Source organism: Marmota marmota, unplaced genomic scaffold (assembly GCF_001458135.2).
Source record: "Marmota marmota marmota unplaced genomic scaffold, marMar, whole genome shotgun sequence".
Lineage (NCBI taxonomy): Eukaryota > Metazoa > Chordata > Mammalia > Rodentia > Sciuridae > Marmota > Marmota marmota.
This window is the reverse complement of record NW_026000016.1, coordinates 35,955,920-35,983,912: the sequence shown is the minus strand read 5'-3', so window position 1 is coordinate 35,983,912 and position 27,993 is coordinate 35,955,920. Positions and strand designations below refer to the sequence as shown.

The following is a 27,993-nucleotide window of genomic DNA, read 5'->3' as shown; positions in this document are numbered from 1 at the left end:
AGCCCTGATTGTAGGGTGGAGATAGTGGAATCAAGGAATTTGTTTAGGTCACTCCCACAAACATCCCAGTATGAGGCTAGGGACCTGGGGAACTTTGTAAGTGGAGCCAAATTCAGGTTACATTCATAAATAAGTAAAAAAAAATTAAATTGACATGTAACAAAATGCACACACTTATGGGGTACAGCATGATACTTTGATACATGTATACAATGAGTCTTGATCAAATCAGGGCAATCAACATACTGCAGTATTTATCATTTCTTTGTGTTGAGAACATTCAAAATACACTTAGTTCTTTTGAAATATATGGTAAATTTGTTGTTACCAGGTACAAAATTATAGTTGGATAGAAGGAATAACTTCTAGTATTCTATAGCCTAGTGGGTTGATTATAGACTAAAGAATATATTATGAATGTAGAACTGACATGACCTGCTGATGGACTAAATATGGGGTATTATTCAAAGAGATGCATAAAATAACATTTATTGAACACTTACTGTGTACCAGGCATTGTTAAACACTTTAAAAATCATTTGCTTAATACCTATTTTTTGAGCACCTTATGGTATAACAGGCATCATTTTTAGTTCTGAGGATGAGGCAGTGAAAAAGATATAGACAAAAATCCCAACCCTTTTGCAATTTACCATCTAGTAGGAGCAAACAGACAGACAAATAATATCCAGTGGTGAGTGCCAAAGAGAATAACAAAAAAGGAAAGGGAAAGCAGATGAGGGACGCAATTTTACATTTTAAAAGTGTTGTGTGCAATAGCTAATGTGGTCTTCATATAAACCTCATGATATAATGTTATTGTGTCAGTTTACAGATGAAGAAACTGTTGCACAGGGAAATGACATAACTTGCCCAGAGTTGCACAAGCAGGAAATAGGATAGGAGGGATCTCAAAACTGTTGGTCACATCTTAACAAACTCTTATACTAGGCAGCTACACAAAACAGCTGGGCTTGTAATTTTACTTGCAGCATTTTCAAAGAAAAATGGGAACTGTAAGGGGACATATAGGTCTCATCTTCTCAAACAATGAAAACATTTTCAGCTTTTTCTAGAAGGAGAAATATTTCCCTGAACCGAATTTTTGTTGAGAAACCTCTGCATGGCCCCTTACATAGCAAGCATTCAGTAACACAATAGAACACCTTCAAGTGGACTTTTCCAGCGAATTCAGGAGTGGTTCTGAAATGATTGCTCCCACCCTAGTCTGTGAACCCAGCATGGGGCCTACAATCAAACATTCAGTGAAAACTTTTCCTTGCAGTTCTGGGAACTTTTCTGCCCCCTGCTTCTCTGCCTTAGCACAGGCCATTTGCTGAGCTCAAATATCACCTTGCTCTTGACAACTTCATTTCCTATCCACCCACCCACCGGGTCTCTGCGTGGAAGCTTAGCAGTGAGAAAAGGTCAGAGTCGAAATCCCGACTCCTTCCCCATCAAGTGACTTAACAGCTCTGTACCTCTGTTTTCTTGTAAAACACAGACTGGTAACATTGACTTGCAAAGGTTAAATAAAATCACATCTACCAGTACACAGCTCAGGGCAGTGTAGCCCCAGCAGGTGACTTAATGAACATCCCCTCCTTCTGGGTACCTGCTTTCTGGGAGTGGGGATGGAGGACTCACTGAGGCACACAGAACTCAGGCTGCCAAACCTTTGGCAGAGTGCTTGCTAAGTGCCTCGCTCCGTAAGGCTTATGAAAAACAAGGCTCCCGCAGAAGTGAAGATTTAATTTGGGTTTCTTCTTTCCAAGCAGATCACCAGAGAGCAGGGAGCAGGTGCATGTCATGTCAAAATGGTGCTCGGTAGTTCGGAACCAAGGTTTATTCTGCAGGTGAGTTCACCTTTAAATATTTGGTTTCCTCTGACTTGGGCTTTGCTGGCAGAGGCTGCTAGCAAACAAGGCAAGGCATGGAGGCAATGTTTTATTCATGGGCTCTGATCCCAGAGCCCACAACAGGAGGAGGTGAGAGAATCTGGAGTGGAGGAACTGCAGACTGCTGTAGCCTTCAGGCATTTCCATCTTCTCATCTACTAGCTCCACAGAGGGGTGGACGGTCCACAACCCCACTGGCAATCCCCTCCCTACTGCTTATAGGAGGAGATACCCTCCTCTTCCTCGAGAGCCTCAAAGGCCACAGAGATATGTCACCAAAGGCTCATAGCCTCCCCCAGCTGGGCAAGACTGGGTCAAGGTTAAGAGAGAAGATTTAGATTCAGGCAGATCTGGATCCAATCACAGCCTCAGCATTTGCTGGAAGCAATACTTAACTTACTGAGTTTTCATTTTTGAACTTATATGTGGATGTTTTTTCCCCAGTACTGGGGACTGAAGCCAGGGATGCTCTACCACTGAGCTATATCCCCAGCATTTTTTGCTTTTCTTAAATTCAAGACAGGGTGCAAATTTCCCAGGCTAGCCTTGAAATTGTGATTGTCCCAAGTAGCTGGGGTTACAGATATGCACCCTGCACCTGGCTCCATCATGCATGAGAATTTTGCAAGGATTCCATGAGCTGTTGTATGGAAGGTCCTAGAATAAGCAAATGTTCAGTGCCCTAGTTGTCATTTTTAATGTTATTGTAGCAGCAACCTCATGTCATCAGAGGGAGTCTTTGTAGTTCAGAAATTCATAGCTAAAAGGACCTTAGAGGACATCTAGTTTCCAGGTATTATAGACAAGAAAACTGAGGTTCAGAGAGACAAGCATGTGCTCAAAGTCACCAGCTACTTACCACTAAAACCAGAGTGTTCCAGAACTACCACCCGACCCTGATCATCCCTGGAAGAGGTGTAGGTTCTCTCCCTAGTAGTTGCCTGTCATAAGTCCCTGCCAAGGGGAACAGCCATTCTGGCCACACTGGGCTCTGTAGTAAGTAACCATAGTGAAGTTCATGGCTATTTCCTCTCCCATCTGGGCCAGGAAATGGGACAAATCCCAAAGCCCTCCACAGCAGGGAGGGAGAGGGAAGGTAAATGCTGACTGTGTCATCTCTTACTGGCGAAGGCCCAGCCTAGCCCTGCAGGGAGGGTGGTGGGGAAGGGCTTCTTTCCAGACAACCAGATTTACAAAGGCATTCTGGGGCCTGGGAAAAGGAGCTCCAGGGCAGAGAGATCAAAGTTTCTTTCTGCTCCATCAGCGGTCAGGAACCCACAGAGCCTACAGGCATTGTTGAGAGAGAGGCACAGAAATAATAGGGACAACTGGGGCAGGGGGTTGGCAAAGCTGGGGACTCAGTGAGGCTCCAACTCCCAACCTGCCCATCCGGGAAATCAGAACCTCATCATCAGGACTCCTGCTTCTTCCCTCCAGTACATGTTTTAAATTTTAAAAGGGTGGTGGAGGGAATCGAAGGAAAAAACTTTGGAGTCAAAGGGAAACTGGGTTCAAATCCTAGTTTTGCTGTTCTTTGCTCCATGACCAGGGGCAGTTAGTAAAAGGATTTGGGCTTTTTGTCCTCATCCTGTCAACAGAGATTGCAGCAACTCCCTCCCATGGCCACTGAAAGCCAAATAAGGCTCTGTTGCAGGGGCAGACAGGCAGGAGAAGTACAAAAATACATTTATTGTCAATGCACGGTCAAGACATGATAGCCGATGCTGTGGCGGTGCTGCTGTAGGCCTCATGGCAGTCAGCAGATCCAAAGTGACATTTCTTTTAAAGTTGAGGGCTGATTTTAGTTCATTTTTCCTTTTACACTGTCACTTCTCAACCAACTATTCCAATGAAGGAAGATAGGAACATGGACAGCTGATCCCAAAGGCTAGTTGAAATCAGACTTGAATATGTCAATAGGTATTTTTGCAATAGTGTTTTTGTTTTCCTAATTCTAACAGAGAAAAGGAATCGGTATTTCCCCAAGAATGTATAGATTGGCAATAAAGGGAGGAAGTGTGGTAGAAAAGACTAAGTAGAGAAAAACTGAGCTGGGATGGAATCTTTGCTTTTAGAAAATGTACAAAGGAGACGATTCATAAATGAATAATAGAATTTTTATCTAGATTGACAGGAAGGAAGATGAGTGGGGCAATATCCTAGAGCACATGATTTAAGGGGAAGGCAATAAACCTCATTTAACAGGAAATAGCTAATTTTAATGCGATTAAAAAAAAGTCAATATTCATGCAAGTAAATTCCCGTTGAACAAAAATCAAAATTTGGAATAAAGACTATATTGTAACAGCGTCGTGCTACCTTAGAATGTGAAACAAAAGGAAAAATCAGTAGTACTAACAACCTCCTCTTATCATGACCTGATTCTCATCATTGTCCAAATCTGGGAAATTCTGTTCTGGATAGTTAGACTTCCAGTTTTCCTCTTTTCCAGGAGGCACACCTCGCTTTTCCAGTTTCTTAAATAATGACTCTTAATTGCTGGTCTTTGGGCAAGGCTGATCTGGAAGCAACCAAACCTCTGGAGAAAGGACCCCGAGAATCTAGGATCACCCAGATGAAGTCTGAACCCAGCCAGGTTTGAGGGCCTCAGCCTACCTTGAGAAAGCCAACAGACAAGTGATTTCCCGGCACTTCTTACCTTCTCTGTGTCGATGCCTCTAGACATGGACCAGGTAGACACAATATAGTCCATGACTCGCTCACTCAGTCCTTTGGGCACCTGGTAGAGTTTCAGGAAGTCCCGAACACTGTTGAGCATCTCATGGTACCTGTTGGTATTGGCGTACATCTGTTGGAAAATTGTCGTCACATTCCCAAAGATGGTGGCATAGAGAAGTGCTAGAAGCAAGGAGGAGAAAAGGAAAAGAAATAATGCAAGAGTGGTCCTTGAGTTAGGTCCCAGAATGCCCAATGTGTTCAGAGCAGGCCAGTGGCCAGCTGCCTCTCCCTAGAACAGATGGCCAAGGTCCTTCTCAGGAAAACTTCATGCCCAGAACCTTTGGGGAGGTGGACTCAAAGCAAGAGTTTTCTGATGTCAGTCCACTAGGAAAAAAAACATGGGGAGACAGGGCCAGACTGGTTGGGAGCGAGGGCCAGAGCTCAGACACAAGCAGCGGCCATGAATTGGGGAAGGCAGTTGTACTGCTTCACTTAGTACCTCTTTTCACAAAACTTTGACACATGTCTGAGGACACCAGTCAAATGTATGCCCATGTGCTACAGTCCAAATCTAAATCTATGAGCTAACAATCTTCATCAAGCTCTGCTGTGTGCCAAACCCTATGCTACCTACAGGGGACAGGATGGTGAATAAGACATTCAGTTTTGGCCCTCAAAGAACACAGCAGGAAGGACAGACTCTGAATATGTAATCAGAACTTATTTAGAAGTCTTCAGAGGGCAAAGGAAGGCGTTTTATCCTTGTTTTCCACTTATTGTTAAATCCTTGTTTTGCACTTAACAATCTGCTTTGCTGACAAGGCTCATTGGAGGGAAAAGCATGGCTTTGATACAATGCAAATAAAATCAGGTGCCCTCTGAGATGTAACAACTATGTAGTATGTGTCACTACTGCTCCCCTTACGTTAGCATCACCAAGGAGGACTGTTACATCATCACAAATCCATCACTTCCAGGAAGACTTCCCCAATCCCCTCTCCCCTCCATCTGTCACCAGGAAGATTACCGTAACTTACTAGGCATATTTCTACAGAGCTCATATTATTCTATTGTGCAATCTATATATGCTTCTTTCCTGGCCTGTTGCCTGACAGAGTACGAGTTGCTGCTTGAAGGCCGGACACCTCTTTTCCTTGCCATTGTACCCCTAGACTCTAAATACTATTCCTCTACTTAATAAGTGTTTGTTGAATTACTGAGTTTACACATGCTTTTTTCTTCCTGCTTTTTAAAAATAATTGATAAACCGGATAGGATTAAAATATGTAATTTAATCAACGTTGACATAAAACCATTACTGCAAATAAGATGGTGAATATATCCATCACTCCAAAAAGTTTTGTCATTTCCCTTGGAAATCCTTCCCTCCTGCCCACACCTGCCCTTCACCCTCCCATCCCCAAGCAACCTCTGAGCTCTTTTCTAACACCACACATCAGCCTGCATTTTTAAAATAGTTTTATGTACATGGAATCATGTAGCATATTCTTCTTTTTAATATCATTGATATAATTCATACAACATGAAATGTATCCATTTAAAGTGCAAAATTCAATGTTTTTTTAATATATCTATAGACTTGTGCAATCATCACCACAATCTAAGTTTAAAATATTTTCATTCCCTCCCCCCAAAGAAATTCCATATCCATTATCAGCTGTTCTTATTTCTCCCCAGCCCCCTATCCATAAACTACTTTCTGTCTCTATAGACTGCTATTCTGGACATCTTATATAAATTAAAATTATACAGTATGTGGCTGCCTGTAACTAACTTCTTTCACATTGTACCATGTTATCAATACTTCATTTTTATTGTTGAATCATACTCCATTGTAATGGATTGCCTACATTTATTCACTCATTGGTTATTGGATATTAGATTTTTTTTTTCCTTTTTGGCTATTATGAATACTACCATTATAAACGTTCACGTTTAACTACATTTAAAATGTTGAGAAACTGCCGAATTATTTTCCAAAGTAGCTCTACCTTTTGACATTCCTACCAGCAGTGTATGAGTGTCCCAGAATCTCTGCATCCTTATTCACACTTGTTATCACCTATCTTTTTGATTGGCATCCTAGTGAGTGTGAACTGTCCATTGTGAAGTGTCTCATTGATTTGCACTTCCATAATCGATCAGTGTTGAACCTCTTTCCCTGTGCTCAGTGGCCAGTTGTATATCTACTTTGGAGATTTGGCCATTCAAGTTTTTCAACTGGGTTGTCTGTCCTTTTGAGTTTCAAGAGTCCTTCATATATTTTGATATAGATTCCTTATCAGATATATGACTTGCAAATACTTCCTCACATCCAAGGGTGGTCTTCACTTCCTTTACCATATCATTTGCAGCACAAAAGCTTTTGGTTTTGATGTAGTTCAATTTATCTACTTTTTCTTTAGTATTCGTTTTTGACTGGCTTCTTTAAGCATGATTTTTTTTTCTTCTCTGTTATTGTGTCAGTAGTTCATTTTTTTTAAAGGCAAATATTTGGAAATAATTAGATATTCACAGGAAGATTCAAACAGAGAAATTCCAGTTACCTTTCTCTGAGTTTCCCCATTACATTTCATATAACAAGAGCACAGTGTCAAAATCAGAAGATTGGCATTGCTATGAAGTATATGTATAGTTCTGTGTCATTTTATTACATGTGTAGATTTATGTAACTAGCACTAGAGAGAAGTATTCTACCACCAGAGACCTCCCTCATGCTGTCCCTTTATAGTCACACTTCCCCCTGGCAACCACAAGTTTTTCCCCCTCTATTATGCCATTTTAAGAATATAAAATAGATCATACAGTATGTAACCTTTTGAGATTGGTTGTTTCCACTCAGTAAACTTAAGGTCCATCCAGGTTGTAATTTTTAATTTTTTTTATTTGTTTTAATTATTTATATATGACAATAGAATGCATTTTTGCACTTTTGATGTATCATACATAGATGGGATATAATTTCTCATTTTTTTGAGAATACCTGTTGTAGAATCATGTTGGTCATGCAGAGTATATATATTATTAATTTATGTCTGTTTCTTTCTACTCTCCTTCCTATCCCACACTCCCACCTCCCCTCCCCCTTCACTTCCCTCTACCTAAGAATACCTTATACCTAAGAATCCCTATACTGAAGAATAGTGTTACCTAAGGTATCACTATCCCTGTACCTGCAATTCTTAGTGTTACTTAAGGTAACACTATTCTTCTCTAGTGCCCTCTCCCCATTGTGAATTAGCATCCACATATTAGAGAAAATATTCAGCCTTTGGTTTGGGGGGATTATTTCACTTAGCCAAAATATTCTCCAACTCCATGCATTTACTGGCAAATGTAATCCCTTTGCTTTTAATTGATGATGGCTATCCTGCTGTATGGATGCACCACTGTCATTTCTTTCAAATGATCTTATTCAGATTTAGCTGCCTATGGAAGGGAAAGAAAGAAGTGCATGAATCTAGAGGCAAGGGAAGAACTAAACACACCTGAAGAGAATTATAAATGAGGAAGGAAAGAGCGCTACCAAGCTCTGGAAAGACACCAGGGAGTACTGTCAGTATGAAGAGAAGAAGCCAGACAGAAAGCAGAAATAGTGCAAAGCCTGAATAACGTAGATACCAGTTATTCTAAGCTCAGAATTACTTCATAAACAAAGGAGAGGCAAAGCACCAGCTCTCCCCATGCCAGTAATGTCACTGAGTATGCTCAGCATCCTCCTCCCAGGGACTAGGCCAGGCTGGTTGCCTTGTTCCCAGAGAGTCTGATCCTAACTCAACAAACCTTGGAAGGCAGACTTGCCTCGGCTGTTTTCTTATCTTCAATGAACTTATCTTCAATGCTCATGGGCAAAGAGTAGAGGGGTCTCTCTATGGGATGCTTGCTAGAAAACTAATCTAACCCTGAGCTTTAAAAAGTAGTTACACCAAATCAATAATATAGTAAAAATAGCTCTGTTGGCCGTGATCGAGTGCCAGGTAGCAGGTCCTAGACACCAACATGCCGGTCAGTCAAAAGCAGCGTTGTCATGGAATGTTCCATGGTTCAGACTGCTCCTGTGGCATTCTGAGGTTAAAGGTCTGCAGGAGGGCCAAATTCTAGAATGATGATGAGGATGATGTAATTTTATATTAAAAGTGTATAATTTTACTCTAAATTCACTTAATTTTATGAGGTTGGATACATGTTTCTCATGCATATGACATTTAATTTGTTAGTATCTCGATATCTGTATCAAGCCCTGTACCTGCAATTCTTAATACCTAACTAGTATTAATACCTAACTAGGAGAGAAGACATGTTAATTCAGGTATCACCCAAATGGATATTTGAGTGTGATATGGGGAGAAAGGGAGGGGTGTGTAATTTCACTGTCATGAGTTTGGGGGGAGGGGGGAGGGGGGTGGAAAGCCAGACTGAATCTGGCCATGAAGAGGGTGTCTTGGATCCCTCTAAACATGGAATAGTTAAGTCCTACCATTTGGGGAAAGGAAAAAGACTTCTCCCAACTACAAGGCAAAATGCAGATTTGGAGAAAAGATTTCTTTCATCCATGTGGTTTAAAGTTTTATATTGTATCATAGCAAGAGCTCTGGGTCCCATCCAAGGAAAAATAAGATTGTGTTCTCTAGTCCTTAACTAGAAATGACTATATGGAACTTAGGAAGGACAGCAAAAGTTCCCTCCACTCCAGGTCTAAATTTTTAAGTTTTAAATTTTTAAGCCTAAATTTTTTTTGGTCTAAAATATAAATAATCATAGTTCAAAGAGTTAAGAGGTCAAGACATTTAAAAAAAAAACAACAACAGTCCTTTGACCTTTCCTTTTCATGCAACTTGCAATTGTTTAGCTAATTGTTTTGGTATTTATCTCCCTGTTTGAATATCAGGCTCAAAGTGCTATGTCCTGATATTCTATTGGAGGCATTATCCTTGCCTGCTGAGAATTTAGTACTTTCCTCCTCTCCTCCATCATCCCACTCATTTCACACACCTTTTCTCATTACTCCACTCTCCTGGTAGAGCTGATGATTTGGGTTAGATCCACATCTGTGTTTATGTTCCAGTGTTCAGATGAGTGCTACCCACAGCTGAACCATGTACTTGCTTCTCTGCAGTGTTCTCTTTTACCTGCAGCTCTTAACGGCCTGTCTTTTCATTTGCTTAATTTTCTTACCATTCATTTGATTCCAAACTTTCCCACAGATAAATCTCTTAATGTATTAGAGCACATTGACCTATCAATTTCATTTTCTTAAAGCAGTCTTTCTTGGAGCCTTCTGAATCTGTTCCATTGCCAGTTGTGTGACTCTGTTCATTAGTAACCTTACTCAGGTCAGACTCCCTCATTCCCGCATCCCATGCCCCACCCCTTTCTTCTCCTAGTAGGTTACTGAGAAGGGGAAGAGGATCAGAGTTTTTGAGATGTAATATGTATGCTATTACAGTTTATGAATAGTTTGGCTAGGTATAGAATTCTAGACTGGAAATAATTCTTCTCAGATTTTGGAAATATTTCTCTACTCTTGAGAAGTGAAAACCATATCAAACATTTTTTTTTTCCTCTCAAAAACTTTCTACAATGTTCTAACAATTATATAATGATATACATTTTGCTGTGGTTACATTTTCCTCTTTTGTGCTAAGCTTTCTTTTCATATTTTTATTGGTGCATTATAATTAAACATAATTTACATACATAAGTAGGGCTCTGTGTTGCATATTTGCATAGCATTGGGCTAATCTTTCAACAAACCCTTTCAATGTGAAAAAATGTATGTCCTACATTTCAAGCAAATTGTCTTGGATTGTTTCTTTTATGATTTCTTCCCCTCTAGGCCTCCAATTTTCAGGTGTTGAACTCCTGGAATCACCTAATTCTCTCCTATTTTCTATATTTTGTGAGAGCTTTCTTCAACTGTTGTGTTCTATTCTTTTTACTGAGTTTTAATTTGTTCTCATGCCTTAATTTCCATGACCATTTTGTTCTGAATAGCATGAAATTCTGTTTCATAGGTATATCTTTTCTTACTTTCTTAGAGGATAAAAATGATAGAAAACTTAAAAATACATCTTCTCCCTGCTTGGCTTCTGTTTCCTCACTTATTTGTCTGCCTTTCACATTAGAAATAAATGAAAATTCTTAGATGCCCACTTGGATTTAAGAATGGGGCTCTAGAAAACTGATTTAAGAGTTTTGCGTGATTGAGAGTTACCAACTGTGACAAATTACTGTAGAGTAACCTGGCTGGAGGTAGTGTTGAAGAACCAACAATGCAATTGACTTTGCGATTGTCCTTTTTGGACTGCTGAGTCCCCAGGGAAGACTTAATCTCCTGTCTGGAAAATGCTGGTAGTGCTCAGTGACCATGGGAGGAGAAGACATCTAGAGGTCTCCACATTCAGTGAATGAACTTTTTCTTAATCCCTGTTTTCATATAGTACCTCTGCTTCCACAGTGCCTGCTATCTCCCATCCAGAGACCCCAAAACAAACTAGGGTTTTTGAGTGGAGGAGGGGCAGCTGCGTAGATCAAGAAAGAGATCTGGGGGTCTAAGTGCCTCTTAAGTTTTCACCCAGCCCTCTTTTTCTCAGAACTGCCTTCACTTTCCCTTCTGGAGGCACTTATTGACACTAGTGTTTGAGTTCTTTAAAGGTCTTGGAACAAATCAAATTATTTATTTCCCCTGTGTCACCTTAGGGTTCAGCTTTATTGAGTCTACCAAGCTGATCATTGATTTTCAGTTTTCATATTTTGTCCCCTCTGCTGTCTCCCCTCTCATTCTCTTTGTGGATTTGTACTCTGAGAAAACCTGCCCTTGCTGTGGCATTAGTGGAGTTTCAGGGGTGGCCAGATGTACTGGTGTGTGGTCCAGTCAGTCATGCCTAACAACAGTGGTATGAACAGTCTGCAAAGGCTTTTAGAATTTCTGCTTTGACCAAAGGTGGCCCATATGAAAGAAATAGTTTCAAAATCTTCAAAGTCAAGAGCTCAAGGCAATACCATAGTGATAAATAATACCTGCCTTGGGGTATGGTTGCTATCACTATCTAGCCAATAAAGAAACTAAAGTCCAAGATCAAAGGAACAGTACACACAGCATCACATTTGTATCCACTAACTCATCCCTCCTCAAACTTCAGTGTGGGCCAGAATCACCTTTTCAAAACAGTGTTTGGGCCTTACCTCCAGGGTATATGATTGAGGAGGTCTTGGGCGGGCCCTAGACAATTTACATTTCTAACAACATTCTCAGGTGATGCAGTTACTGTTAGGAACTTAGAGAAACATGGCACAGGTTGAGTATCCTTTATGTCAAATGCTTGGGACCAGAAGTGTTTCAGATTTTGGAATCTTTTGGATTTTAGAATATTTACGTACATATACGGAGATATTTTGGGGATGGAACCCAAGTCAAAACCCAAAATTCATTTACGTTTCATATACACATAGCTGGAGATAAAATTATTAAAAATATTGAATAAAATTATGCCTCAAGGTTTCATGGTGTAGAACTTTGCACACATGACCTCAAGGATGCTCAAAAGATTCCAGGTTTTGTATCATTTTGAAATTTAATGGTGTGTGGTCCAGTTGGGATTAAAGATGGCCCAACCTGAACTAGGACTATCTTCTATTGATAATCCTTGTTTAATTTCAGAATGTCATGACACTGGATACAAATGTTGATTTTCATGGCCAAGGCTGTTTGGATTTTTATAGGTTAGTTCTTCTGGAGTAAGGATAGATAGTTAAAAAGAAAAGAGCCATTTAGCTGGGCCTGGTGGTGCACACCTGTAATCCCAGCAACTCATGAGGCTGAGGTAGGAAGATCACAAGTTCAAGATCAGTGAGCAACTTAGCAAAACCCTGTCTCAAAATAAATGAGACTGTTGGGATGAACCCAACTACTATGCAGAACCATAAAGCTCTAATTAAAAGAAAGAAAAAGAAGTGGGAACAACAAAAAGGGGTAGGGAGCTGGGGATGTGCTTTAGGGGTCGACTCCCCAGTTGGTGTGGGGGGACAGCTATTTACCTATTAGAAGACCATTTTCTAAAAATGGACAGCAACATGCCTTCTCTCCAGCTCTTTCAACTCTACTCCTACCCTTGGCTACCCTGCTACCCCAAGATCTTATAGGTACCAACAGGAAAACTGAGGAAGTAGAACCCCTTTCCAGGCCCTGCTTTCAAAATGATAATGCCTGAAAATTCAGTATCCACCAAGATTATGCCTTACTGCTGCTTATTTAGATTTTCTTTTCCTTTTTTTTTTTTTTTTGGTGTGGCGCAAAACAAATAAAGGATTTTGTTGTATGAATTTCCCTTAAAATAAAAATCTTCAGTTTTGCAGTCCTCAACTCCCCATTAGCCAGTCTCGTGATTAGGATGAACTGCTCATTAAATTGTAGCTGCACTAGTTGCTGTGTCCGTGGAGAGGGACTTAATAACACACACAACATTGGCACTGGGAGCTCGGAGGCAGTCCAGAAACAGTATCACTTCCAAGTCACTAATGAGGTACAAAAATAGGGTCTAAAAAGGCAGAGCAGGAGTTTAGAAGTTGAATTTTATGCTACATTAAGGGCAGCCTACATATCTCTACAGGTGAACTCAGCGATGTCTATACACAATATTATCTCTTGTTAAGAACATAAAGAAGGGACTTTTAGCATTATACTCTCTTGGATTTAAATTTCAGCTCAACAGCCCAGGACTATGTGGCCAGAGGCATATTCTTTTTCCCTCTCAGTCTGGCAAAGAGAAAAATACCTGCTCACTTCCCAAATTGGTGGCAGAATTAAATGAGATGGTGTGCCATGATTTGGCTGTCCTCCAAGGGCCCAGAGGTTAAAAGTCTGATAGAAACTTTAAGAGGTAGGACCTAGTGAGAGAGAGTTGGGTCATCGGGGGGTGTGACATCAGAACAGATGAAGGTATTTTTCATGGGACCCATTAGTAGTTCCTGTGGTGCTGGATCACACCCAGGACCCTGTACATGCTAGGCAAACACTCTCCCACTGAGTGACATCCAGCTGCCCTTAGGTAGTTCTTAAGAGATGGTTGTTATTAAAGGAGCAGGCCTGGCTCTGGCCTCTCTGCTTTCTGGTTCAAGATGTGACTACTTGTCCAGATACATGTTCTCATCACTGCCATCTGCCATGAGGCCCTCACCAGAACAAGCCAGTGAGGGTGCTGTGCCATTGAATCTCCAAACTGTGAGGTAAATATCTCTCTTTTCTTCATAAGTATCCTGTGGCAGAGATTTCATGATAGTGATGGAAAAATGAAGGTCTCTATGACCAACTTAACATTCTGGGTACTTTCCACACAGAACCTTAATGTTATTTTATCTTTGAGTTAACAGTCCTGAAGTCAAATGTCAAGACAGTTGACACATGCCAGACAGCATTTTATTAAGACAGTAACCTGTAACACAGATTGCTTTTAGTTGCAAATATAGATCCCCCAACTTACCCATTTGGGTCCTGAAGAGAAATATTTAAGCCAAGCTCATCAAATATGGAGACCTTCCAATACATCTCTGAAACCCATAGATGTTAAGATTTTTTACACTTCAGCTAAAATACTGATCAGTGATTTTGATAAAACTCTTCACTGGAGGAAAGGCTGAAGAGCAAGTATAAACCCCGGGGAGAGGTACACGAGGGAATAAGGCCTGGGAACCAGACTTAGTCTCTATTCCATTCCTTTCAGTCCAGTTGAGAGCAACACATCTAATTTTGTTAATGCAGTATTTTTGGACTTTGCTGTTGTTGCTTATTCTAACGTGATAATGATGGAGTGGGTGTAGAATCCTGTTTATATTGGCATGGTAACCGACAACTAACTTGGAAATTCTTACTTTCTATGACTTTATAATATCCACTGGACAAAAATGGGTAGTGAAATGGAAAGAAAAATGAAATACCCACTCACTGTCATGCTAGCAAATCAATCCATAGAGGAGGGTGGTGCCCAGGAGAAGGCAGAGTGTGTGTTCTGGAGATATTTCTGGTTCCACTCCTGATCTCAGGATAATTTACCTTCTCTAAACTTCTTCACAAATAATGGGGTTTATAATTACTTTGTGGCTTTATTTTAAATAAGTGGAATAATATATATAAATATATTAATATTATATTATATAATAATAAATTATATAATAATTTATTATTATATAATAATAAATGCTCAGTAAATAACAATAGTTAAAAGGATGGTTACAGTCTAGAGACACAAATGCCTCTAGTTATTTCCTGGAAACATTACCTTGCTGACTTAATCGGATAGCTGTTTTAATTCATCAAACATTTATTGAATATCCAGATATGTCATGTGCTATGCTAGGAAGCAATATGGTATTGAGAAAATATTCTTGTAAGTGCCTCAGTTCCCTCATCCATGAGAGGGGAAGGATAATCCTCACCTCTCAGAGTAATGGGAAGATTTCATGCATTATTGTGACAAGTGCAAACATGATGGTGGCATGAGGCAGATCCACAGTGAATCTTGGTTTTCACTTCTGAACCATCCAGTGTTCATTTCTGTCCATCAACCACACAAGGACTCAGGTCCTCTCATCTCCCCTGTTGGGGACTGGTACACCCAAGTGGTTTATGCTGGCCTGTGCTTTTCCTTAAATAGAAGGCTTTCTGGGGTGCAGAAATTGTGGAGTCATTTCAGGGGCATCTTCCGCTGTATTCAGGAGGCATACAATAAATGCTGTTGACAAACTCTTAAAGGGATTATCTCAGAGAGGTGAGTCTGCTTATGTTCAGTTAGACAGGGGCTTCTTAAAGTACTGTCTTAGGCCAGTAGCATTACATCATCTAGGCCTTTGGTAGAAATGCAAATTTCCATTCCTACCGCAGACCTCCCAGACCAGAATCTCTGAGAGGAGGCTCAGGAATTTGTGTGTTTTTTTCTATCCTTCAGGTGACTTTGAGAAGCACCATTTTATGTCACATTGATCCTCAATGTTTCCCTAATGAATTTAAGTATGATGTTCCTTCCATTCCAGACTGATGGTCAGAGAGGAGAAAGATACTGGGTCATACTGAGGATGCAGAAAGAGGCTCTGAAGTGACTAACCTTTACTCCATTGGAAGGAACAAAGGCAATGAACATGGGGAGGGGGAGAAAGCCATGCCACAGGTTAGCAACACCTCCATGCGTGGGACGCTGAGATGGAGATGACTATTCTCAGTTCTGAAATGCCAGCTAGCTCTATCCCCCCATTTCTCCTTGTCCTGATCAGTCACTGCCTTGGGCACAGAAAGTAGCCTCCCAAAATGGAGAATATAAAAATGCATCTACTTTCCCCTATTTTATGACAAGCCTGAAAACTTTTCATTTAATATCCTGCTAAGAATAGCACAAATTCCTATACGACATTCAAACTCAGCCGTGTTGGGGAATGTCACTTAACAAGCACAATTCTTACAGGGGAGATATAAGGTTATTTTCAGCTACTTCTCATCTAACGAATAAAACAACAGCTCCCACTTCACCGTAACCCATTAACAATGCAGTCTGCACCACCTCATTTCAGCCAGCATTTTAATAGCACCACAGATAAAAAGCACAGCCATTTCCAGAGGCAATTACTTCTGCAAGTGAATCAAAAAGGTCAGACACAGGTTGCAAAGGTCTTCAGATAATTTGTTACTTTTGCTTATTTTGAGTTTGCCGAGTTCTTAACTGCAACAAGGCAACCTGCAGCGCAAGTGACAAAAGATAGATGGATTGGCTTGCAGGTGCACAAACCCAGGGTCTGCTTCACTTCTTGTAGAGAACCCGAGGTTTATATTTCACCAACATGAGTCATCAAAGAGAATCAAATTAACAAAGCCGTTTAAAATAACAATTTTTAAAGCCATTGGAACAAGCATGGTAACCTCAACTCAGCTCATTTTCCAATCATTAGTTATGTCTAAGTTCTAAGCTCTCACAAAACTCGAACTTTTCCTTCAACATCTGAAAATATAAATGGGAAACTTTTGATAAGCCACTATCATCAAGACCGACTAAACTGGAACATCAAGATGATTGGGCAGAGAATAGCTTTTAAAGAAATGCCTCTTCCAATGATAATGGGAAGAAATTAAAATCACTTTGCCAATTCACAACTCTAATCTCAGTCCCTCTAGCCTTTGTTGATTTTCCTCAGTGAATAAATCAGCCTCTTCATTTTTCAAAGGCAGAATTGGGGCCATTTAGTTGCTAAGTGACACTGTAGGTCCGAATGCCTCTCTCCCTGTTGCCTCCAAAATAATCATTACCCAGAAAGATAGATTCCCTAAACTTTCTATCACATAAGATGCCAAGAAGTAGAGGTCTATCAATCCTTTGTACCTGACAAAGCTCTTCCTGCATGAATCAGTGGTCCTAATCAGAGTTCTGCTGCTGAGTAGCTCTAGGCAAGTGACTGCACCCTTTGGCCTATAAGAAGTTCAAATATTTGTACAGTGAATGAATGAATCATGACAACATTAACAACTAATGTTTACGTAACTCTTATGCAGGAGTCATTGTTGTGACCACTTTGCATACACGATGTATATCAATGGTAGTTACTCTATCTCCATTTTACTGGTATTCTGACTCATGAATGTTTAAGTCACTTCCTCAAAGTCACACAGTCAGTGAGAAACAGATGAAACTTTCACACTCAGGCAAGCTGGCTTGGAAACTACTCAACCACTGCACCAAACACCTCTTGAAACTCTAAACACTCATGCCAACTGTGTGCCAGATACTATTCTAGCGCTTCATATACACCAAATGGTGTAAATCTCCTAGCTACCTTAAGAGGTAGGGACTGTCACTAGCCTCATCTGGAGATGGGACACAAGAGAAGTAGCTTGGCCAAGGTCACATAGCTAGATAGCCTAGAGCTGGATACAAACTCAGAAAGTCCAGATATGAAGTCCATGCCCTCTACCTTTCCACGGGGATTCTCAGCCTTAGCACCACAGACATTTGGAATCGGGTAACTCTGTTGTGGGGTACTTTACTGCACATTACAGAATGTTTAACAGCCTCCCTGGCCTTCACCACTACATGCCAGTAGCACATCCCAGATGAGAGATGAAAAGTCTCCAGACGTTACCATATATCCTATAAAAGGCAAATCAGCTCCCAGTTGAGAACATGGCTCTATGCACTGCTCATTTTCCTCAAACCTGTCCAATGTGGAAGTTGGACAAAAAGTACAACTCCTTGGAATCTAAAGTTCTTTTGAGCTCCAATATGACTGTGATCATAAATTATGCTTATTGAATGAGAAAGAAAATTTTATAGATATGATATTAGACCAGGTCTATTCATTATGATAAAAACTTGAACTTTTTCATCTTCCTGGAGACAATTTCTAATCTAATGGTGAAGCCCATTACTGACATTGAGGACTTCTTATAAGCACACTTATCTGTACATCACAAAGATTTGATCAGGTGGGAAATAATTCTCTCACCATTACCCACAGCATGAGTCTCTGCCACTTCCTGTCCACCAAATCCAGCACATCATGTAAACCCGCTTATTACTCCAGCTCTGATACCTATTTGCTGTGTAACTTTGGGCAAAGTATTCAGCCTCCCTCAACTTTGCTTTCTCAACTGTAAGCATGGGGTAATACCATCTGACTCACAGGATTTTAGTAAGGATTGATTATATATATATATATATATATATATATANTATATATATATATAAAATAAATGTGATGAGATAGATATATAATTATTTCAGTAGTATATGCTCAACACATGTCAGTTTCTTGCTGTTATCATTCCTGATTCATCTCAAAACATAATTCTTCCTGAAGTTTCCCGGAGCATCCCACCTCACATCTGTACTCTGTTCCCCCCGGGTGGCTCCTATGTGATGAACAATAGGATACCAAATGGGACCCTACCTGGTACCTAGGACTACGATGGCCATGATGATCAGCCAGTGACATATAGAATCACTGGGAAGGCACTTTTTAAAATTACATTTTTAGGGTGGGAAGAGGATAAGCAAGAAGATTTTCTTCAAATTCCCCAGGATTCTCACAGGCATCATAACCTCATCCCCACCTGTCAGCCTCACATTTGGTCTTCGAATAATCCACTGAGTACCTGATTTTGAATAACTCCGGCTATTTTCAAATGTTTTAAAATGTGTAAGGTGTCACATGTGATGTTCTATGAAACAGATTCCAGACTTAGCCACAGGAGTGCTCAATGCTAATTGGGTAGTGATGATTGAAAAAAAATTATATAAGAGAAAAAGTAATTGATTGAGGAAATTAGCATCTAAGTTATGGAGGAACTTTTTTCTCGTTGAGAGGAAATAATCATAGACTAGATTCTGATTTTACGGAGACTAGGAAAAGATCATGGTCTTTAGTTTTTCTCTTTTTCTTCATTGAAAGAGAAAAAGATTAAAGAACAATGTGTAGAGAAAAGGGTAATTTTAGGCTTTCAAGATAGAAAGGTCATTATTTTCCAAGGAAGAGAAATGGCTAGGGAGAGCTGGCCGAGTCAGGAGGGAGGAAGGAAGGGGCCATCACAGGGTCTGAACAGGCAGGAAGTGTCTGCCATGACACCCTGGAGAGGTTTCCTGCCCTGAATCACTGGGAATGCAAAGCAATCAAGGTTATCCTGGGAGTAGAGGGAAAAATGAAAAGCTAGGCAGTAACTGGGGGGAAAAAAGAAAAACCAAAGTCTAACTTGTATTTAGCTGCTAGATAAGGTATTTACACACCATGATAAATGTCAAAAAATATCAATCAGAAATCACTGAATGGTACCTGCTTGTAATCCCAGCAACTCAGGAGGCTGAGGTAGGAGGATCGAGGGGTCAAAGCCAACCTCAGCAACTTAGTGAGACCTGTCTCTAAATAAAACACACACACACACAGACCAAAAAAAAAAAAGGGGGCCGGGGGGGCTGGGGATGTGGCTTAGTGGTTGAGTGCCCACTGAGATTGAGTGCCCACTGGATTCAACTCAGTGGTTGAGTGCCCAACTCAGTGGTTGAGTGCCCAACTCAGTGGTTGAGTGCCCACTGGATTCAACTCCCAGTACAAAAAGAAAAAAAGAAAGAAGGCCTGAATGGTCAATTCCTCCAGGGTTTTTCATTCAGTTTTACCACAGCATCACCACAGAGCAGTTTACTCAGTGGTAGCTACCAAGGACGATAGGAAGAGTGAGAATGTAGGAAAAAATAGCACAGGAAAGGTCTTTAAAAATGGCATTCAGTTTCTGTGTTGTCCTTCTAGATTGCTTGCTTATGTGGAAAGTCAGCAGCTATGTCATGAAGACACAGCAACCACAAGGAGACACCTATCATGTGCAGGAGTCACCTATGTAGTGGATCCTCCAGTCCTGGTCATGCCTTCTGAAATTTGTTTCACCACGGGGGTCTTCACAAAGGTCTTTATAAGGGAGAAGCAATAAACTTATAGGCAGAAGTATAAGATATAATGAATGAAGCAAAACATCGGAGTGATGCAATGAAGGTGCCAAGAGCCAAGGGATGTCAGACCCCTAAATGCTGAGAGAGGCCACAGAATAATTAATTTCCTCCCCTGAAACTTCTAGTAGGAACACTTGAAACAATCTTTTGACCTCCTAAAGTATAAGGGAATACACTTGTGTGGTCTAAGCTACTAAGTTCATGTTAATTTTGTTACAGCAGCAATGAGAAACTAATTGAGAAACAGTGCCTACATACGTAAGATGAAATCATCCTAAATTTTTCAAATGAGAATGATTACATATTCATAGGCAATGAGGGGGGACCTGGGAGTGGTTGAAATTTAAGGTGACTCACTAGAATATTCTGGGCCTCACTTTGTTTCACATGCACACAGAAGGTGGACCGACCACAGTCATGTTGGTGATCCACACAGCAACATCTTTAGTGTGTGAATCCTCAGTGACCACGCAGGAGAGCCCAGAGGAGCGAGTCTGGCAAGGTGTGGGGAGGGGGAAGAGCTGAAACCCCTGGTACACACAGACACACTCAGAAAAAAGGCCAACAAGTTGAGACCCATTTCAGATGGCATTGGGAACCAAGAAAAGAGAGGAGGAGGAGCTAAGTTTTAGAATAGAGGGTCAGAGCATCAGATACAGAATTAGATGCAAAAAAATTCCCTATGAAAAGGGCAGGACAGAGATGGGGGTGCACCCCCTAAAACAGACACCTGAAAAGAACAGAGGCCTGATCCAGTCATCCAAAAGGAACTGAGGGTAGACCTCCTCTGTCCTCTTCCTACAGAAGGGGCCCAGAGAAAATTCCTGTTCTACAGAGGGCCAGGCTGAGTGGGCTGCCCCCTGGAGGTATCTGGGGAAGCTTCTAGCTGGAACACACTTGCTTACTATCTCCATGTGAGCAGTCAGCTAGGCATGAGAGAGATTGACACAAAGATTAATATGATATGGTTCCTGACCTGTAGGAGCATATAATCTTGTGTCAGAAAAAAGGGAAGCAGATGACTTACGATCAAGAGGAGTAGTGGGGTAATTAAATAAGGATGCAACATCTAACTGCTTCTGTTTGAGGGACTAAACAAAGAAAGACCCCCCAGATAAGAAGCTGCAACTCATTCTTGCATTATGCTGTAAATGAGGGTATGGAGAAAAAAATGAAAAATTACAGACCAAAGAAACACCATGGCCAAGAGGGAAGGTTGAAAAACCAAATTTTGTTTGAAGACATCCAAATCTCTCAGCATGGCTGGTGCCTAGAACTCAAGGTGGTGGTGGTGGTGTGATCCTAAGAGAGAACTCAATGATGAAGGGTATCATTTGGGTTTTAAATTGCAGACTCCTATTGTTTCTGGTATCTCTACCCTCTGTCTCTGTACAGACTCAATGACCTCTGACCCAGTATCCCAGGATGCAGATGCTCCTCTGCTCCTGGCCTCCAGGGGAAGGATCTGAGCAGCCCACTTACTGGATGCTCATTATAATGGCCAATCTAAGGCCAAGGGGACACACCATCTGTTCATTTATGAGTGACCCACTGTGCCATTATACTTGCTGATTTGGTTTGCCAAGGCAGAGGGTCCACGTATATTATAGAATTAATTTATGGTTTGTTAATTCTGATACAAAATGTTGGCTAGTAACAATTTTCAAATTGGCATAGCTTCTGTAGCTGTTGAAATGTTTTCCAGCTTAATATGGCACATGGGGAGAAGTTTTGGAAAGATGTTTTCTCCCAGTGACATGTACAAGTCATCCAAGTGATGACAGACCAGAAATACAGCCTCATTCCTCCCTCATAAATTTCTCTTCTCAGCCATACATGCAGGAGCAGGCAGCATTATTCCTGCAAAGAAATGAGGGTCCTTTTACCTCTCTTCTAAAACTTTCAACTCCAAAGAGGATCCTCTAAGCCAATAGGCCCTCTGGATGCCTCCCTGAATCTGAAGGATGCAGAGAGTCCTAGAAGAGCCAGGATTGTCCCAGGTAGGTCACTAGGACACAGCTGTCCACATGCAACCCCAATTCCTGGCCTAGAAGGAGGAAAGTGGGAACTCCAAGTGACTCAAGCTTATAGAAAGAGCCTTGAAAGAAGTGATCCACACCGTGTGCAATTCCCCAGTGGAGCATCTTTATCTTTTCCTAATGTCCCTTTCCTCCCCCTTCTCAATTCAGTTACCTGCAAACTCTGCTTTTCCTATGCCCCTGAGCTCCATTCTTCCCATTCCACCCCTGCTGCTCCCTCTAGACTTGAAAGTCACTCCCTCTCAAAGGTCCACATAGCTTCCCAGGCTCTTGCCCTCCTTCAGAACCTCCCCAACCCTCCCAATCCTGCCTCTACACCATGGTAGACATCATCCAAAACACTTATAGTCATCTCCTTTCCCATTTCAAACTTCAGAAGTTCCCCCAAAGAACTGTTCTCCTAGCCACGGCACCCAAACACATGGCGCCAACCTACCTTTGGACTGTAGCCTTCAACTACCCACTCTCCCTCATGCACTGGTTCTTACAAGCGATGTGGTTGGTTCTGCCTGCTTTGCACACTGTCTTCATTCATGTCCTTTCCACATCAAACCTTCATCTGTCCATTCTTTCCTGCTGGAACTTGAACCCACCCTCCCTCAAGACTGAGCTCAAATGCCATTGAGTCTCTGCCTGTCTCCACGTACCCAACACAAGCTCTCCTCCAGGCTCCCAAAGAGCTTTGATTTTACTTCTGTTTTAATGTTTGTCACATGATACTTGAACTGTTATGTGCAAGCATGCCTAGATCCCCCTTCCAGAAGGGAAAGCAGGCTTCTCTAGGATGGGAATGGGAGGTACCTCTCACCTCTGTTGCTCCTCCATGCCTGGCACACAGTAAACTCTCAAGACATTACTGATGGCCTGAATTCCACTCCCTGTACAACCCAGTGATCTCTTGACCTCCATGGGGTCTCTGAGACCTCTACAGGGTGTTCATGAAGTCAAAACTATTTTCTCTACATGAGCTGCTCCTGGCACAGCTCCAGGGCTGCTGCCTGTGCCTGTGGTCACTTCTGGCGACCTCAGAAAACATGATAAAGTAAAAAATGGGAACTAGGCAGCAGTTACTTGAAGAGAGTGCAGTGATTTTGTAAGTGGTAATGCACATGAAGAGCTGCCAGGATGACAAGGGGGAAAAAAATCACCCCAAATTTGAAAGTCAATATGTCAGTGAAATTTTCCACAAAGGAGAGCTGATTCCGAGTTGTGTATAAAATTGCTCTTTGATCAAGTAAGTGGCACACTGAGAGGCCCAAGAGCCTTCCTGAGTAGCCAGTAGAACTCAGCTGTGGTTACTTTCCCTCGGAGCCCAGGCTGCATAAGAGTCCCAACCACAATGGGCACTCTCCTTGCATTTCTCTTATGGCACACCTCCACCGATTTGGATCCCTTTCTTGCTTAGAACCTTCCAAACTCTTACTAAAGAACAGGGTCCAAAGGCCTTAATAAAATTTAAAAAAAGCAAACATTTATGGAATGCTTTGTGCCAAATATCATGCCAAAAAATTGACAGAGATTATTTCAGTTCTCATAGATGGTATTATCATGCCTATTGTAACTATTTACAAACTAAGATACAGAGAGGTTCAGTAACTTGCCCCGAATCACACTGCAACAAAGTGGTAGAGACAAGATTTGAACTTTGGCAGTCTGAGGCCCAAATGCTTTATCATGGTGCTGGTCCTTCTCTATGTCAGGCACCAGCCTCATCTTTCACTCCTGTCCCATCTCCTGTCCTCACTGAAGTCCTGATGATCTGTGCACAGTGCTCCAGTGGGCCCAGTTCTCTCATTCAGGTTTCTTAACCTTGATCTCAGCACAGCCAGTATCCTAGTGAATGTGACCCCCTTAAATCGGGGTCTTAAATTGGTCTCAGGACTTGTTTCCACTTTTAAAAGACTGAGAACCACAAAGAGCTGTTGTTTGTGTGGATTGTAGCAATTAATATTTATGATACTAGAAATTAAACCTGGGAAACTTTTAAAATATTTGTTCATGTAAAAATAAAAATGTACTCCTTGCATATTAATGTAGATACTACTTTTGAAATCAAGAGCATCATCCCAAAGGGAAACCAATTAGTAAGAAGAATGTTATTGCTTTATATCTGGCCAAATCATTTTAAAGTCTAACTTAATGGATGGCAACTTCATTCTTACACCTGCTTCTGTGCTTAATCTGATATGTCATTTGCGCTGAAGAGGGAAACCCTGTTTTATAGAGACATGTGATTTGGGAAAAGGAAGAGTATTTTAATAGCTTTTTCAGGTAATTGACAACAATCTTCTTTGATATTATCTTAAATTTAACAAGAGAGTATGAGAGATTGTCTCTTATGGCTTAGTTTCCAGGGTAGAATCTGAAACTAATTCATTGGTCGGTCTCACACTGAGTGGCTCTTGAACTCAGCATGATTTTATAACAAGCATTAATCCTTAGGAAAACACAGATTTATTGGCTCTTACAGATCTCCCAAATGTCCATACATTTCATTAAACCATATATATTTTAAAAATCACATTCACTTATCACCATCAAGCTCATGAAAACAGTCTATAGCCTTGGAAACTGCCAACACCACAGTAGCAAAGACCTGTTTTCCATAAGGCATTTTGCTTAAAAGCCTTAATTTTATCATTAGTAACAAATACTGTCAGTCATTTTCCTTGAAGTGATGGGCTTTATTTTCAAGAAAATGTTCTACCAAATACTGGAGTCTGGATTACAGTAGCTCATCTGTCAATCTTTCAGGTAAAAACAGTGTCCAGGAAAATAACATGAATTCATCTTGGAATTCAATTGCACAAAGGCTTTTCCTTCAAACAACTATAGTATTTCAGTGAACAAAAGTGCTTGATGTATCTTTCTCATTTTTGTCACACTAAATATTAATATATTTTTTATTAATAAATTATTAATTTCAACTCAAGGGTTGAAATTAATAATTTAAGTGACCTGGCCCTTTTTTTTTTTTTTTGGTAGAGAGGAATAGTGACACTAGTACAATTCAGAGCTACCTGATTTGTGCCGTCAATCATTTTACACCATCAATTTTGTGCAAACATCAACACAGTGTAACAGGCAAGTAATACCTTAGTATTATTATGAGAAGAGGCTCGACTTCATGGTCTCCCTGTAAAGGTCCCAGAGACCCCATGGATCTGCAAACCTTTGAGAACTAGCCCCCAACCCCACCACACACATTTTTGGAGCCAAACAAACGTCACTTCCCTGAGGATGTTTACTGCTTCCTCTTCAGTGCTGCCACTGCATCCTGTGCAAACTTTTCCCTTTGATTATAGATAATTACAGCATCCTTTCTCCTACAACTAGCAGTTCATTTAGGGCAGAAACCATGTCCTGTTTTATTTGTGAGTCCCCAGACTTTAACAGTGCCAGACCCAAGGTAAGCGCTTGATAACTATTGGTTGAATGAATAGCTTCTATAGAAGTCTGCACTTTCTAAATGAGATCACAGTCATATGTCCCCAACACACTCACACACACTCTTCCACAATCTCATCATTTCTCCTTCAAGAAGCCTGAATTCCCTTCCCCTTTAATCTGGTAGGTCTTTGAGACTTTATCAACCAATGGGCCATGATTAAAAAAGATGTGTGACTTCTGAGATTAGGTTCCTGAAGAGCCATGCACTTCTTCCTTGATCTCTTGGGACACTCACACTTGGAACCCAGCCCTCATACATTCGACAAGTCCAGGCAGCCCATGAAGAGGCGTACATGGCAAGAAACCTGGGTCCCTGGGTCATGTACCAGCTAAGTTACCAGCTTACATTCACAGATCACATTGTCACAGCAGGTCCCCACAGGCAAGCACCATGGCTTTGTGTCCCTGGTGCAATCAGTCAGGCTCTGTGGTCTGTGCTCTGAGAATAGTATTTTTCGTCAATCCAACCTTGATTAGATAAATTAGCAAGCAAGAAGCAAGCTCGGGTATACATGATGTTCATGCAGAATGTACATAGAGTTGTTTAATATGAGCAATTGTGATTTCATTTGTAACTGCTTAATTATGATCAGGGAAGACAAAAGTACAAGTGTGAAAGGAATTCTATTAATCACTCGAGTGTCCCCTTCAATAAAAAGAAAGTGCAGGGTTCACATTCTTTACTGAACGTGTTTACTTCAATATAAATTTATGTCTGTTGAGTCTGATAAAAAATGGAGTTCATATTTTATTCATCTTTTTAAGGTTTTCTAACGTTCACTTATATTTTGACAAAAGTATTTGTCCAAAATGGATTGAAAATTTTTTAAAAGATCAAAAACCAGTTCTTCACCACAGCTCATTTGATCAGCACTGAACTAGAGGACTGGGAAGGAACCATAGACTAATAATGTCACTTTTTATTTGTGGATGACTCCCAGACCCATCGGCAGCAGGTGGGCTCAGAGCTGCTTTCTCCTTGCAACAGTGGGTTTGTGGGGATCCGTCTATACCCATTCTCCTCTCCTGTCCTTGCACCCTTGACTTAACACAAGATGGCTCCCTGCAGAGTTAGTAATGCCACCCATAAAGAATAAAGTGAAAAGAGTAGAAATGGAACCCCATGTCAGTCTAGTGCCTATTAGATGATAAAACCAACTATAGAAAGCCCATCGAAAAGGTCAACCGATGCAGGGGGCATGACATCTTACCCCTTATGTGAAGGAGAACTCAAAGGGAATTGTTTCTTTTCCTTCTTTTCAAAAGAGCACAGACATCAAGAAGAAGAGAGCTGAAAACCCACTTCAGCTTCCAGAATTTCAGTGAGAATATCTTAGAAGTATTTCTTCTTCTCACCATGAAATCACCTGCTAAAGCAATTCTGCAGTCACCCTGAATACACAAAAACTAAAATGACTTATACTCTGAAAGTTACATTTCCAACTGACAACATGCGAAAAACAGCTTTGTAAATGTGCCCTTGTGTGCAGAGCCCAGCGAGAAATCACCTCTCCCTCCTGACCAAGCTGTGCGGCAGAACCCAGCAGCACCACATCAGGGCTGCTTGGCACCTGCAGAGTTGGCACAGGGACACTTGCTGGCTGGTGGGAAATATAGGCAGAGTCTAAGCACTAGTTCCTTAAGTCTAGACTGAATATAAATTTACCTTTTACAGTTTTATTACCACACTTCCAACATTTAAAAATAATTAATTTTATTTTTGTTCAGCTGCAAAACTCTTTAGGACTCTGTATTCTCCCCTTAGCTCCCAATTTATCAAGTGAAAAACAAGTACTGCTACTTTGCAAGAATGTGGCTGAGAATTGGTTAGATCAAAGATAAATAAGATGATTTCTGTGCTAGGAGCTTTTACTATATAGTGAGAAGGTGATTATTTTAATTCCTTATATTTGTACATTACAGTTCACATTTGAGCATCGCTACTGCCCTCATTCCAATGAAACAGGGAAGGACTATTCCCATTTTCTCAAAGAGAAACTGGAGACCAGGAGGAATTAAAGAACCTCCTTATATTCACACCACAAGAGGGCACATCCAGAACACAATGGTGGTGAGGAGCCTCACTTTAATCACATGGATCTGGGTTTTGTGCCTCAGTTTTCTTTTCTATTAAATGGAGATAAATGACACCTGCCTCACTAGGCTATGGGAGGATTAATTATGAAGATGAGAGGAACTTAATTATTGGTAGCTATCACTATTTCAAAATTCCTTTATTTAAGCTCCTACTTACATACCCTGCAGTATGTGCAAAACAATGTAGACTCAGGAACTCACAATGTGATACAAAAGTAACTACGCAAAGGATGTAACATAATAAAATAAAAGCATCAAACTGGGCTTTGATTACAACTGCCTCCTTGGTGTCCCCACAGTAACATCTAGGTCTCTGAGCACTTTCCAGAGATCCATTCA

At 40.9% G+C, this 27,993-nt stretch overlaps 1 protein-coding gene across 3 annotated transcripts in view; it reads right to left on the bottom strand.

Annotated features, from left to right (window-relative positions):
• Kcnh1 (potassium voltage-gated channel subfamily H member 1) overlaps positions 1-27,993 on the bottom strand; it is a 353,502-nt gene that overhangs the window by 103,391 nt on the left and 222,118 nt on the right. For all 3 annotated transcript variants that reach the window (XM_015483682.2, XM_015483683.2, XM_048809434.1), the window contains one exon: positions 4,558-4,757. In XM_015483682.2, the coding sequence (XP_015339168.1) occupies positions 4,558-4,757 (200 nt within the window). The remainder of the gene's footprint in view (positions 1-4,557; positions 4,758-27,993) is intronic.